Genomic DNA, 14,767 nt, shown 5'->3' with positions numbered 1-14,767 from the left:
GTTTATTATATGCGTCACCTTTTCCTGACACGTTTTCATGAAATAAAAAATGACTTCAAGCTATAATTAAGGTGATTGAGTTGAAGAATCTGGCTTCTCTCTCAGAAAACCCCCCCCCAAATAAAACGAATCACATAGATTTCATATGGTATTGGGATTTTAAAATTGATTGGTTCTAGTGTGCTGTAAGTGGGAGGTTTTTTTTTCTTTCTCTCCCTCCAACAGGAAGTGATTTGCAGTGTTCAGCAAGCCTTTTGTTGAGAAGGTTTTCTCAGATCAGTGAGTCATGCTTCTGCTCTGAGCCGGCTGGCAGGCAGGCAGCAGAGTATTTGCTCTTCCTTCGCAGCATCCATGATCATCAGCAGCACAGACCTTCCTCTGTTCTCTTACTTTCTGGATTTTTATAGCTAGAAACCATCCTCCTCCTCCTCCTGATCATCACCACCAGCAGCAGCATCAGCATCACCGCTGGAAACCCAACAACACGCTGGCAGTCTCTGATTTCCTCCATCCTCTGCTTCCTCTTCCTCCTCTGCCTCGGCGCTGGGTCGTCATGGATCGAGTCTCTACCTTCCTCTCCGACGTATTGGATCGCAGCTCTGGATTTCATTGAGGACAGATTGGACTTTAACCGACAGCATCAGCATCAGCTGCAGCTCCAAACCAAACCGGCGCTGCCACCTCAACAGAGAGAATTACAGTCAGCTGGCCTGTGATTGCTAAACGGCGTTCTCCGCCTGTGCCGCCGCTGCCGCCGCCACTGCTATGTTACAGGAGAGGTTAATCAGCGCAGCTCAGCCGCGTCTGCCAGCGCGCTTGTGAACGAGGCGGGCGGCGCGCGTCGGTTGGCGGAAGAGAGGGAAGGGTATGCTTCACCGCACCAAATACAACCGCTTCAGGAATGAGTCAGTGACGTCCGTCGATGAGCTTCTCCACGGCCTGTCCATGAACCCCAAGGTCTCGGCCGCCCCCCAATCCGCAGCCGAAACGTCGTACACGCCCCCGAGCGAGGTCCAGTCTTCCTCTGCCGCCACCGCTGCCTCCGGTCACCACGGCGCCGACCACCTGGAAGATGGAGGCACCGCCCTCTGCACCCTCATCAACAAGGTGTCCAGCTTGAAATTCAGCAACTCGGGCAGCTTGCTCGGCATCAAGGGTCTGCCGTCGGCCGTCAAGGACCTGGCTGTGGCGAAGCTGCAGGCGGGTGGGGGGGCGCCGACCCCTTGCTCGGCGATGGCGATCTCTGGGGCGGGCGGGTCGCTGTGTGGCCTGGCCTCGCAGTCGGAATCGGTCGCCGGCGCCAGTAAGAAGAGCAGACCGGACGATCCCCAGCCCAGCAGGGTGGACTGGAATCCAGGCGGAGGTGGGGGGCTGATGAACAAACCCCCCAGGGGATGGCTGCACCTGAGCGAGAAGATCTCGGGTCCTGGAGTGACGTACGTTGTGAAGGTTTGTGATCTCCACTCGTGTGTGTGTGTGTGTGTGTGTGTGTGTGTGTACCTGATTGCTTTTGACTGCTGCTGAGCTCCTGTAAGTGGGGATTGATGGGGGGGGGGCCATAATGTAGCCCCAGCGGCCCGTGAGTGGGTGTCTATAGGCGGGCGACGACAGACGCCCGAGCATCCCGAAATAAACGGAACGCAGAATATTATGTTTCAGAAAACAAATCGGCGATTATCTGTGGCAAACGTTCATCCTGTCTGCGTGGAGATGCGGTGTTATGCTTCCGTAACCATGGCGACGTGTTATTTCCCGTACATCGTGCATCCCTGTGAGCTGTCAGGCCGTTTGAAATGGTGGAACTGGAGTGGGGGGGGGGGTGGCGGACACACGCTAGCCGCCCGCTAACCGTTTAAAGGCCGCTGGCAGATGACTACGAGGGCTGAATGTCATCACGCGGGCGATGAGTCACTGGAATAGAAAAAACGGATCAAACCATTTGTGTTGGTTCGGTCCTGAAACGTGTGTGTGTGTGTGTGTGTGTGTGTGTGTGTGTGTGTGTGTGGTCTCGTATTTACGGAACGCATCAAACACACGTTTGTCCGTGACGGTGGATGAACGTAACAACCTGCTGGGGTTGATGGAGAAACGTGTGTGTGTGGAACCATCAGCTGCATTCATGTGTCCAGTCGATGCTTCTGAAAGCCGCCCCCACCCCCTCTCTTCCTGTACCGTGACCCCCCACCCCCACCCCCCATGTGCATTGAGTTCAGAGCGGGTTGATGCTCACAGCTCTTTGAATTAGCCTGAAGCGTTCCCATCATGCACCATTACTCTAAAGGGACACAAGCTTCTCACCCCCAGCAGCAGGAACGCGATTCATGTTAGCGTTAGCTTCAAGTCGGCTGCAGTAAACAACAACAACAACAAGAGGAGGCTGTGACTTCCTGTTCCAGATTGGGTTTACACGCGTCTTTCAGGTGGATTCTTTTTATTTAAAGTTCAGACGTGTTTCTTTCCAAGTGGAGCAGAGCGATGGCGTCCCGCTCAGACTCCGCCCACAACAAGTTGAGATCCGTTTGATGTATTTTTGGCTTTTTCTTCCTGATCTCTAAAAATAAAAACGCATTAAAAATGTCAAATGTGTGGAAACGGTGGAGAAGTTTTTTTTTTTGCAGGAGGTGATGAGGATGTGTTCAATGTTCACCAGGAGAGCTGTTGTCGAGTGGGTATTATGGGATAGGAGGTCTGCGGTCACGTGTGTTAAGAGAAACACACGAGTTTGAACGTGGACAAAAACTTTGACCTGAAACATCTAAAACAGTGACATCATCAGGATGACGTGACGTAGTATGATCGTCATCGTCATCGTCATCGTCATCGTCATCGTCATCATCATCATCTCTTGAGAGTTGTATTTGTGTTGCGGTGCTGCACAGTGTCATGTGTTTTGCGTGTTGTTGCGTTATTCCGTGACACAAACAACTGATGCCGACAGACACGTTTCCGTGGCGACAATGGTCATCCGGTCTTCAGGTCGCCATCAGACGTGCTCATTCTGTCAGCGGGTAGCAGCGATTTGCCGATGAGATTTGAGGGGGCGGAGCTTCCATCTGCAAAGTGGGCGGATCCCTAATGTTACATGATTGGTTTCCATATATAGTCGTAGTGTCATTTGTATGTTGTATTTGAAGGAAGTGTTCCAGAAACACTAAAGCAAAACAAAGGTCATCAGGTGATCAAGCTAACGCGAGCATGAAGCTAACAACAGGAAGACGAGCTGAATAAGTGTGTTTCACACACACCGTGTTGTGTTTTTGCTTTCCAGTATCTGGGCTGCATTGAAGTCCTTCGATCGATGAGGTCACTCGATTTCACCACAAGATCACAAATTACAAGGTACGTTCAGCCTGACCTCTGACCTTTTGACCTCATCACAAGGTTACATTTCCTTTAAGTCAAATCCATGGGCATAAATTGTGCTTTCTACAGAGAGAACAAACACACACACACACACACACACACACCCACTAAAGTTTATTCACACAATATCTCACGGTTTCCTCATGAATGAACTTAAATAATAAATTGATGCTAATCTAGTGCGAGAGGTAATGTTATAATTAGCGACTCACAGACCATACAGCTAATACAGTAATGCTTTAGTAAATAACCATCATTCTGATGTCATGTTTATTTAGAGATGTCAGGTTTCCTCTGTCATTGACTAATGTGCAGCGAAGTGCCGTCAGCCAATGAGATTGTGTGTCGCGTTCCGTTTAACGCTTGACTTCCTGAAGAGAGTTCAGGCTAACAGGAGCTGGAAAATCCACACAACAGCATGTCTGTGTGTGTGTGTGTGTGTGTGTGTGTGTGTGTGCGTGTGTGTGTGTGTGTGTGTGTGTGTGTGCGTGTGTGTGTGTGTGTGTGTGTGTGTGTGTGTGTGTGTGTGTAATGGATACAGATGCAGGACTCTTCTATATTCCCTATGGCGCCTTATAAACGTTTTACACTGCTTATTGAATATTGATTGTCTCTTGTGGTCGAGGTGAATTAATTTAATGTCTAACAACCTGTGGAGCTCAGGGGTCCTGGAAATGAAGTGTTTTTCTATTAGTTCCCTTTATTTATGTGTTCAAATTCTACATCTGTGGAAAAGTAGAAGCAAAAATTTTATTTATCTTGTACTAAATGATGAAGAAAACGCTCAATTAAACTAGCTAGCTGCTAGCAGTAAACTGCTGGCTGCTAGCTTCTATCTTTGAGCTACACCCATCACTCAGAACATCCCACCATTAATAATATTTTGTTTAATGTTTTGTCCCCCCCACCCCCCAGGGAAGCCATCAGCCTGGTGTGTGAGGCTGTCCCAGGGACCAAAGGAGCTCTACGGAAGAGAAAGGTAAGGGATGGTCAGAGAGATGGAGTGAAGACACAACTCTGAGTTGTCAAATCCAAACGGAAGAATGAAAGCAGGACATGATGGAGGACGGCTGTTAGCTGTTAGCTTTTGCAGCTCGTGATCACCTGATCATTGTGTTTTGTTGACTCAGAACTTCCTCTATGCAAAAAAAACAACCCCAAAACATGTTAGCCTTCATGCTCAGCCGTCCAATCCAGATCGTCACCCAAATCCGATGTCAGTCCATGGGGTTTTGTGTTCACGCTGACGCGGGTCGTTTGGATTCCGCCTGAGAGCAGAGAAAACGGATGTCAGTGAAGATCCAGAGAAGAAAAGGAGTCATTGGATATTTGTTTACGCTTCCCTCATGCCAAAAGAAAAGGAAGAGAGAGGGAGACATGATGAGAGAGAGAGAGAGAGAGAGATGAAGAGGTATGAGACTATATGTGTGGGCGTAGCTCCGGCCCACGATGCATTGCACACCATGCACAGTGCTTAGTGACTCATGTAGTGCACAATATCTGTGATCAGGAGACCGAACTGTTGTGTGTGTGTGTGTGTGTGTGTGTGTGTGTGTGTGTGTGTGTGTGTGTGTGTGGTGTGAAATGAAGCATCACTCTGCTCTCTGGCTCGTCCAGATCTCAGGTTTGGGAAGGGAACGGCGAATCAGCGCAGGCGACTCCCCTCAGAATAGATTCTGCACATAAGATAATGTTCTTTAGGCACTGTGGTGACATGGGCCTGCTCTTCTTCATCATCGCCGCTGTCTTCCTCATCTCCAGCACGCAGCAGATAGCGTTCGTGTTAGCTCGATAAATGTTCATCCTGTAATCGACGTTTTTGAACACGTCCACAGGTGAACCCTGAGGTGCTAGGAGGCGGAGTTAATCAGGTTTGCTAGCTGCTGGCGGTAGTTAGCATTTAGCCTTCCATCCTCTGCTGTAAATGGGTTTGTCCTCCGTCCCTCCCAGCCGCCGTCCAAAGCGCTGTCCAGCATCCTGGGGAAGAGCAACCTGCAATTCGCTGGGATGTCCATCAACCTGAACGTGTCCACTAGCAGCCTAAACCTGATGACCCCTGACGGCAAACAGGTTGGTGAACACCGCAGGGCGTCATGTGATCAGGCTCTGGACTTCTTCTTCTCGTCTTTTTGCTAAACTAATAACGCTAAGCGCTGGATACTCCCGGCGTGTCGTCAGAGTTTACGGTTTACGTGTTGAATGAAGTGAACGTGTTTCTGGTAGTAAGAGGCGTTCACTGACGACTGTGAAATGTTTCTCTATACAGATTATAGCCAATCACCACATGCAGTCCATCTCCTTTGCGTCAGGCGGCGACCCTGTGAGTAACACACAATGCCTCTGTGTGTGACGTGTCGCTGGTTTTTAAACTAAATATTATATTGTGAGGGACTGATTGTGTTTTATAGCTGCTTTCTGTCTTTTCAGGACACCACAGATTACGTTGCTTATGTAGCAAAAGACCCCGTGAACAGAAGAGGTGGGTGTTCCCCGAAGGTTTTTAACTAGTTTTTGAACTACAGTATTTTCCGCGCTATAAGGCGCACTGGACTATAAGGCGCACCCTCAATAATTTGTTTGTTTTATAATTTATTTCATATATAAGGAGCACCGGATTATAAGACGCACACAATAAAAAATAAATAACATTTATTTGATGAACTGCAGCGGCTGTAGTTGCGCAATCCGTCCACTAGATGGAGCCGCGCTGCTCAGACAGTCATGATTGCATTCATGACTTCCTGACTACCTTTGAATGGCCCCTAATGTTATATCAATAAGCCATTCTGAGCCTCATCAAGGAAACCTGATCACTTGATCATTTTACCATCTTAGAAAGAAGTCAACACGCATATTAAAAAACCTGACATTAAAAACTGGTTAAATTCATTGCGAGTGCAGTCAGTGCGAACAGAGCGGATTATTTCCTGATCTGAAGTTCGAAGCAGATATTTAAGCTCTGACGTTCGTCTTCGTTTATTAATTAAATATTGTTTCGATCGTCTCTGCAGACAGAATACACAAGCCTGAATGCGCCCCTCCGCCGCCCCCCCAGAGATATCAACTACATTTGTAAATCAATTGCAGCACACAGGACACCTTTGTCTAGCAGTGACTCTGCTCTTGAAATTTCCGAAAAGGCTGGAAGTTCAGCTTTGAGGGTCTTTCATTCACCTTTATGTCAGTTTCTCCGTGTGTTTCCACAGACTGATAGAATGGACCGTCACTAGATTCCAGATGACAACACAATGGCATTTTTAAGACCAATTGAGTTTAAAGTGGGTTATTTCCGACACCAAATAGTTAGGAAATACTGAGATCAGTCAGTCAGTCAAACTTTATTAATAGAATTGTTAAAAGTTCCTTATGTTTTCCTACGTAATCCCCGGTGCTCCTACAGTCTGCTCTACCGTCTGAGAGCAGCTAAGTCAGAGCCGGGACTTCGGTGACGCCCCTTGACTACCGTTGTTAGGGGGCGTGGGCCCGAGTGCCTTGTGAGGGTGCGCCTCTGGTGGCGGAGTGCGGTATGACTGGCAGCCAGACTGCCGGCTTTTTTTCAGCGATCATGTTTTTAACCAATATTAATATGAATATTAATCCATATATAAGATGCACCGGATTATAAGGCGCACGACGGGTTTATGAGAAAATTTTAGGCTTGTAGGTGCGCCTTATAGTGCAAAAAATACGGTAACTACTATAACTAACTACAGTAACTTACTAACCAACTAACTTGGTTTTAAACTAACTAGTTTTTGAACTTACTATCTAACTACCTCAGTTTTAAACTAGTATTTGAACTAACTAACTACTGTAACTAACTTACTAACTCGGTTTTAAACTAACTAGTTTTTGATTTATTATTTCAAATAAACAATGTATTTATGCTATTCGTTATTATTTATGTTTATTGTTTATGTTTACATTGTATATTTGTACTTTTACACCCTTCAAACCAACACACATTTGCACTCTGCTTTTCTTTTTTGTGCACCAATCGTGCTTCAGGTGCCTTCAGTTGCCCCCTGGGGACGAATAAATAAATAAATAAATAAATAAATTTTTTTGAATTGACTGAATTGTACCGTCAGCGTTTTACAGCATTTTCACTGATGTTTTAAGACCCACACAATATTGAGTTCTATGTCTGTAAACACAGTAAAACTAGAAAAGGAAAGTTTAGACTCTACTCTTTCATTGGCAAAATTTTTAGTTTCTAGTCTTTTGGGTTCTTTAGTGAGTAGAACATCAGCTGGTTTCAGCAAAAAACATTCTTGACCAAAAATACGAAGAAAACGAGGCGAATCGAGCAGAACAGAGACTGTGATGCTAACATTTCAGCTTTAGTTATGCCTCAAACATCCTAACAGTTGTTTATTTCTATAAAATGACACAAACAACGCTGAAAAGAAGGTTTTAAATGGCAAAATAATTTATTCGTGGATAAACAACCATGTTCAACGTCTACATTTGACAACATTAAAACGTTCTCTGTAGAGTCTGAGAGGTTAGCGATCGTCTTCTTGTCTCTTCCTGTCTTATTCTCGTGTGATTGACGCCGACAGCTCGTCTAAACCCAGCACTACTGCCCCCTACAGGAGATCAGTTCATACCTACACTGCTTTTGGAGTAGGATCCTCGTAGGGGAGTGGCTTCAGCGTGTCCACGGTGTATTTGAATCCGTTAACGGGTTCCTCTTCCTCCTCAGCGTGTCACATCCTGGAGTGTTCTGACGGCTTGGCCCAGGACGTCATCAGCACCATCGGCCAGGCCTTTGACCTCCGCTTCCAGCAGTACCTCCAGTGTCCGTCCAGCAAACTGTCCTCCAGCCACGACAGGTAAAAGTAATCAGATTACCTCAGAGGAGGAGTAAGGAAAGGAACAACAGACAGGAAGTACTGAGAAAGAGACGGCGGATAGGAATGACAGGAAGCACGACGATCCAAAGTGAGTTGATGATCCCGCCCCTTTTCTCCTCAGGGTGTTAAACATGGAGGAGTTACCCTGGCCGGAGGAGGAGGAGGAGCCGACGGAGCATCCGTACTACAACAACATCCCTGGCAAGATGCCCCCCCCTGGAGGCTTCATTGACGCACGGCTGGCCAATCAGAATCCAGCGCTGGACGGCTGCCAGGTAACGCCGGATGGAACGCACGGAATCACGTTTGTTCCATCGGAGGTTCGAGCTTCTTCTTCTTCCCACGTGTCTCCAGGGGGTGCCGGCGTCCGTGGATCAGACGTACTACCAGGGGCGTCACTGCGGCGGCGAGAACTGGGGCGACGAACGCAAACCCGTCTTCATCCAGCAGGGTGAGAGGCGTCACGTCACGTCACGTGACCCTGAAGGCGTGAGCCGCTTTCCGCACGGCGAGTGACCCGTTTCTCTATCGCAGGATCCTTCGACATCAGCAGCCTGCCTGAGAGCAAAGCTCCGCCCCCCAAGACCGGAGACATGCCGGCGTACGTCAACACGCAGCAGATCGACGCCCAGGTCCTCGCCGCCATCCAGGCCGAGGCGGAAAGCCCCCAGAAGGACCTGTTCGACATGAGTGAGTGTCAGTTAGCGCGTTCCGATGGTCATGTGATGTCGGTTCAGGAGCGGAAGCGCTGGTAGAACGGCGCCGCGCGACGTTCTCATCAAGGCGCTTAATGACAGGGTTCCTCAGGGACGGTCTAATTACAGCGTATCGGCGTGAAGACAATCGGAGGAAACTCAGCCCTGTTATTAATATCAGCTCACATACGTGAAGACGTGTGAATTACACGTTAGCGTGAACGCGCCGCTCTTCTTCTGTCAGCTGAACACAGGAACCTTCACTTCCTGTTGCTTCAGCTGACGAGGTTCTAATCCGGGAGATTACAGAAGGTTTTAATCCACCTGTGTGGACGCTGAGAGGAACTTTTCTTTGCTGACGACTCATGATTGTCGCGGTCAGAATGTGACGCATCCAGATTACCAGATAATCTGGTTTTCCTACGAGTACGACAGCCGGTTTGAAGGGTTTTACCAGAACCGTTCTGCACGTCTGCATCAGGTGTTTGTCCCTCCTGTGTTCCCCTCACACCAGAGCCTTTCGAGGACGCCATCCAGTCGCAGTCCCAGCCGCCGCCGCCTCCGCCCCCGGGCCAACCCCAGTCCCAACAGGCTTACGGTCTTCACAAGGCGGCGTCCGTCGACAACTCCAGCCCCCTCCTGGTGCGCTCGCTGGCCTTCAGGGCGCAGGAGGAGCTGGAGGGCCAGACGTGGTACCACGGGATCATGAGCCGCCGCGATGCCGAGAAGCTGCTGAAGGACGACGGCGACTTCCTGGTGCGCAAGAGCACCACCAACCCGGGGTCCTACGTCCTGTCGGGGATGCACAACGGACTGGCCAAACACCTCCTGCTGGTGGACCCCAAAGGCACGGTAAGGCGGGGGCCAAGCTGCCGCGGCCGGCGCCGACCGATGATGTCAGAGAGCGGGAGGGTTTTAAAGGAGTCTTCCTGTCTCCAGGTACGGACGAGGGATCACGTGTTTGACAGCATAAGCCATCTCATTGGCCATCACCGTGACAACAGTCTGCCCATCGTGTCGGCGGGGAGTGAACTGTGTCTCCTGCAGCCGGTTGGAAGGAAACAGTGATGGCGCCCACGCCTGAGGGATCGCCACGCTCCGGACCGCCTCCTTCCATCCTGGAACTTTTAAGGTTCAAACGTGAGGGGAAGCCAGCGGCGTTTCTGGGAGACTTTGTGAGACTTTATGAGACGCTGGGAGACGCAAGACTTGTTACGCATAAAATATTTCTAGAACTGTTGTGATTTTTGTTGTGATGACTGAAATGCTATATTTTTGAGAAGATCTGGGTGCATTTGGACATAAAAATCTGGATTTGGTGTTTGGAGAGGTAAAAAGACGAGTTCTTGTAGTTTAGCTGAAGTGCAAATCGAACCTCAAAGAGGTGTAACAAGAGTATTTTAGAATAAAAGCCTAAAGTTTTAGTTTTAGTTCTGTCTGTCAAGCACAACCACGTTTCTACAGGAACCGTTGGCGGTTGGTGGAGAAAACCGGAACCGTTTGGACAACGAACGCCGTTTACGATGAATCACTTTGTCCTTTTAATCCCGCCGGCGGCGCGACGGCGGCTCCGCTGCTTTTCATGGGGGTTGGGGGGGTGGGGGGGGTGAGCTGGATGTTTCGCTTCGCAGTAGTCACACAGTGTCGGGTGCAGACATCCTTCATCGTGCTGTCAATGGCTTTACAGATAAACCTTTTTTTTACAAAAGTATTTTCTCGTGTCACTGCAGTCGCATGACTTAAATCCGCTGTTCTTGTGGACATTGTTCGTGAACCTTGATACCCCTTTATTTGGAAGAGGTGCTCGTGTTGCTGACACTGTAAAATATTTCTGCTTTTCAACCAGTGATTATTTCTGAATCGGTTTCTCTGGATTCTTTTCGGTGTTTAGTCGGTGATTCGTTCTGGGGCTTGAGTCACGCGGTGTCCTCATTCTGGATGAAATTTTTTTGACGTTTTCTTTGTCTACTTTTCAAAATTATCATTACCATGGGAATGATCACAAACGAAGAGCACAATCAGAAGGATTACCGGATTACCAACTTGTTGGGGCGCGTTTCAATATTTTTACTGAGTTCTGAGTCAACAGGTTGGTTTTTATTCGTCCACCTTTCGGTCATCCTCTCTGATGTAGTACCTCGCTGTCGCCACTAGGTGTCGCCACAGCCACATTTCAGTCCTGTCATCACTTGCAGCAGGAGGTGCTGGCTGTGTGTTGCTTGAAATATTATAGTCTAGATTTTCAGCCATTAATGCTTGACAGGTCAGAGTTCATTTTGCATTTTGAAGAACAAAACTTTATTATAGTTATTTGAGTTTTGTTTTGTTTTTTTGCAGAATGGGAATCAACATTTTGGAACAGTAACAGTCTTTTAAAATTTGCTCCTTTGACTGTACTGGAGTCAGTGGAAACCAAATGAACGGAGCATTGCGTGTGATATGCACTGGACCACTTCGATTGAACCAAAATCAGCATGTGTTCAATAAGTTTGACAAGACAGATGCAATGTAATATAACGTGCCTGTATTTTGCTGCAAGGGGGGTGGGGGGGGTGTAAGAGTTCAAGAATCTCACATCAACACGTTTCAGCACAGAGCAGATCTGGACCAGAGAAGTTTCCAACGACGCGTCCGTTTAATTCACGCCCGTAAACCATTCCTCCATCCTTTGTGTCCAGGAAAAACACCAGAAAATGCTAAAATATCATTTATTCCAGTAAAATCCACCTTGAATTTTTATTTCCTGGAATCCTTCGTGACATAATTTATCAAATCTAACATCTCTAGAGAAGAAACTACACGCTAATTTTTGCTATGTGCAAAAAACAAAAAAAGGATTTTATTTTATTTCTGTATAATTACCCCGGAAAACGTTTTAGAACTGCGTCTGTGAATCTGTTAGAAATTTTACTGTGTGGCATAAAGAAACGACAAGCAGACATTCTGGGACACGAACCCAACATGGCTTCTTTCCAGACTTCTGTTGATGAAAATGTGCCTTTTATTTGTACAAATGGTATTTTTGGTTCTTTCTCTTCAAAGTGCAATAGCTGATCTTCGATGGGGCATGCCTGTTCACTAGAGGTCGTGTTTTCGCCCTTTGCTGCGTGTTGCTGCTTGAGACTTCCGTTTCCTCTCTCTCTGTTTCTACCCCCACCCCTCTACTATATATTATAAATGTTTCATTTCCAGATTCTAAATATTAATCTTTGTCAGAGGGAGTCGTTCAGAAAGTCACTATTTTGGAACAGATATAAATAAAAAAATAAAAATAGACTCAAGTCCAAATGATGTTTACAGATTCGATCTTTTTGGTTGTATGAGTTGATCTTTATTCTGTATGACTGTTGGCAATAAAACTGTGAATGTGTATAAGCTCTATTGTTGTCCTGCTACAGCAGTATTTAGCAAAGCAGCGTCTAAAAGTCCAGTCATGTCATCCAGTTGATTTGAAGTTGCAATCAGATAATCCGCCGTCGTCACCTGCAGCTGAAAACTTCATGTTCTAAACCAGCGGTCAACAAATGGACCGGTTCAACGTCAACGTGTGGCGGATAAATTCAACAAAATTAAACGATATGAGCGTAAAAACTTTTTTATCTAAATCTAATCATAAAGGTGAACAGAATTTGTATCAACTTTATTAGCAGCGTTCTCGTAAAGTCACACCAACATTTGTTTCTTGTTGGTTCTGCTTGCTTGGGAGTTTCAGTTCACTGACCCACGGACCGGTACCGGTCCACTAATATAAAGCAGTGTGGGTGTGGTTACCGCGGTTCACCAGCAGGGGGCATGCGAACCTCACTTTTAAAGCAGCTGTTCATGTGAACCAAAGAGGAAGCAGCTCTGCTTCTGATCTCATGACAACAGTTTAATACAGGCTGTGAATACAACATGTGTACACAATAAATTACATCACAATCACTTCTCCTTAATTACAATTTACAAACTGCATGTTTTTATTGACTCATGTTAGACGTTTTCGTCACTTTGTTTGGTTAAAGTTAACATTTATTCGTCATGCTATGAGAAAGAATACCTTTGGTTAGCAGGTTAGACATGCAGTCATGAAATACGATCTTACGTTAAACATATTGCCTCATAATTAATGCAAAACACGGATTGTAATGAACTTCCAGTCAGTGTTTATATATATATATATATATACAGTATATAGTATAAATATATTGTGTGTGTACATATATATATATCTCCTGTATATATATATATATATATATATATATATATCTCCTGTATATACTGTATGAAGAATAACAGAATTTGCTGCCCTGCAGCTTCAGCCTTTAGTTTCTGTTTCCTTCAAGAAGTCCTTCATTTATACAATCACAATAGATACCCTACCTTTGCCTTCTACCCTGAACGCCCTACCATCACCTTCTACCCTGGACGCCCTACCTTCACCTTCTACCCTGGACGCCCTACCTTCACCTTCTATCCTACCATCACCTTCTACCCTGGACGCCCTACCTTCACCTTCTACCCTGGACGCCCTACCTTCACCTTCTACCCTGGACGCCCTACCTTCACCTTCTACCCTGGACGCCCTACCCTCACCTTCTACCCTGGACGCCCTACCTTAACCTTCTACCCTACCATCACCTTCTACCCTGGACGCCCTACCTTCACCTTCTACCCTGGACGCCCTACCTTCACCTTCTACCCTGGACGCCCTACCTTCACCTTCCGGTAGAGTTACGTCCTCCTTTAGTTAGTCCTTCCTGTCGCCCCCCTGGCAGGCCTCCCCTGCCACCACGGGCGCCTGGCAGCCCCCTGGGTCGGCCTCCTGGTCCTTCTCAGGCCTGGGGCTCCTCTGGCTCTGGTTGTGGTTGTTCTGGCTGCTCCATGACTTACTCCTACTGTTCTCCAGGGACGGTCTACTCCCACCGACCGACGCCTTCCCCCGGAGGCAGACGCCGCAAACCAGCCCCAGGAAGGCCCGCCTCATCTCGCGACTAGCCAGGGTATAAATGACCGGGTTCATGGCCGAGTTGAGCACCGCCACGGCGATAAACCAGTCTGCTTTGTAGAGGATGGGGCAACGGCGCTCGCAGGCCACATCCAGCAGCAGGAGGACGAAGATGGGGGTCCAGCAGGCAATGCAGACCCCGACCACGATGATGACGGTGCGCAGCAGCGACATGGCGTGCTCCGAGTTGCCGTGCTTGCTCACCTTGCGGCTGCTGGACTTGACCAGGATGTAGATGCGCGCGTAGAGGATGGACATGGCTAAGAGCAGGAGCATGAACACGATGATGCAGAAGGCGACGTACTTCTTGGTGTAGAGGGGGAGGACAGTGGAGCAGTCGGGGAGATCGCCCAAGCAGTTCCAGCCCAGGATTGGCAACGCCCCCAGACCGATGGCGATAATCCAGCAGGTCCCGATCAGCAGGAAGACCCGGTAGTTCTTGTTGGCATCGTAGGGCCTCATCTTGATCATGGTCAGGTGTCTCTCGATGGCGATGGCCAGGAGGCTGAAGATGGAGGCGCCCAGCGTGACAAACATGCTCCCCTCCCTGACGAACCAGAGGACGGGCGACAGCTGCAGGGTCTTCTCCCCGGACATGAGCAGGTTGACCAGGTAGGCCACGCCGGCCAGCAGGTCGCACAGCGCCAGGTTGCCGATGAAGAAGTACATGCGGTTGTGGAAGCGCTGGTTCCTCCAGACGGCCACCAGCACCGTGAGGTTCTCCAGGACGATGAAGCTGCAGATGATGAGGAACACCACAGTGTTGGTGTCCACCGGGCCGGACCGGGCGCCCACGCCGGGCCGGTGGTCCAGCTTCCCCGTGTAGTTGTAGTGGAGGTAAATCTGAGGGTGGATCATCCTGG

General features: G+C 48.1%; 2 protein-coding genes across 2 annotated transcripts in view; one reads left to right on the top strand and one right to left on the bottom strand.

The window, feature by feature from the left end:
* Positions 1 to 288: 288 nt before the first annotated feature.
* Positions 289 to 12,109, top strand: shc3 (SHC (Src homology 2 domain containing) transforming protein 3). The gene is made up of 12 exons (XM_068335136.1): positions 289 to 1,449; positions 3,269 to 3,339; positions 4,279 to 4,342; positions 5,314 to 5,433; positions 5,630 to 5,683; positions 5,791 to 5,842; positions 8,072 to 8,201; positions 8,344 to 8,497; positions 8,577 to 8,673; positions 8,757 to 8,912; positions 9,432 to 9,769; positions 9,857 to 12,109. Exons 1-12 carry the CDS (start codon positions 868 to 870, stop codon positions 9,983 to 9,985), a joined length of 1,947 nt encoding a protein of 648 aa, XP_068191237.1. The 5' UTR covers positions 289 to 867; the 3' UTR covers positions 9,986 to 12,109.
* A 233-nt stretch (positions 12,110 to 12,342) lies between these two features.
* Positions 12,343 to 14,767, bottom strand: part of LOC137608632 (sphingosine 1-phosphate receptor 3) — a 2,918-nt gene continuing 493 nt past the window's right edge. Inside the window, exon 2 of the mRNA XM_068335137.1 lies at positions 12,343 to 14,767. This exon is cut by the window's right edge and continues 48 nt beyond it. Coding sequence (XP_068191238.1) covers positions 13,647 to 14,762 — 1,116 coding nt within the window. The 5' untranslated portion in view covers positions 14,763 to 14,767 and the 3' untranslated portion in view covers positions 12,343 to 13,646.

The sequence above is a fragment of the Antennarius striatus genome, chromosome 15, assembly GCF_040054535.1.
Source record: "Antennarius striatus isolate MH-2024 chromosome 15, ASM4005453v1, whole genome shotgun sequence".
In the NCBI taxonomy this organism is placed as follows: domain Eukaryota; kingdom Metazoa; phylum Chordata; class Actinopteri; order Lophiiformes; family Antennariidae; genus Antennarius; species Antennarius striatus.
Note: the sequence above shows the minus strand (reverse complement) of the source record. Positions and strands in the feature narration are given on the sequence as shown.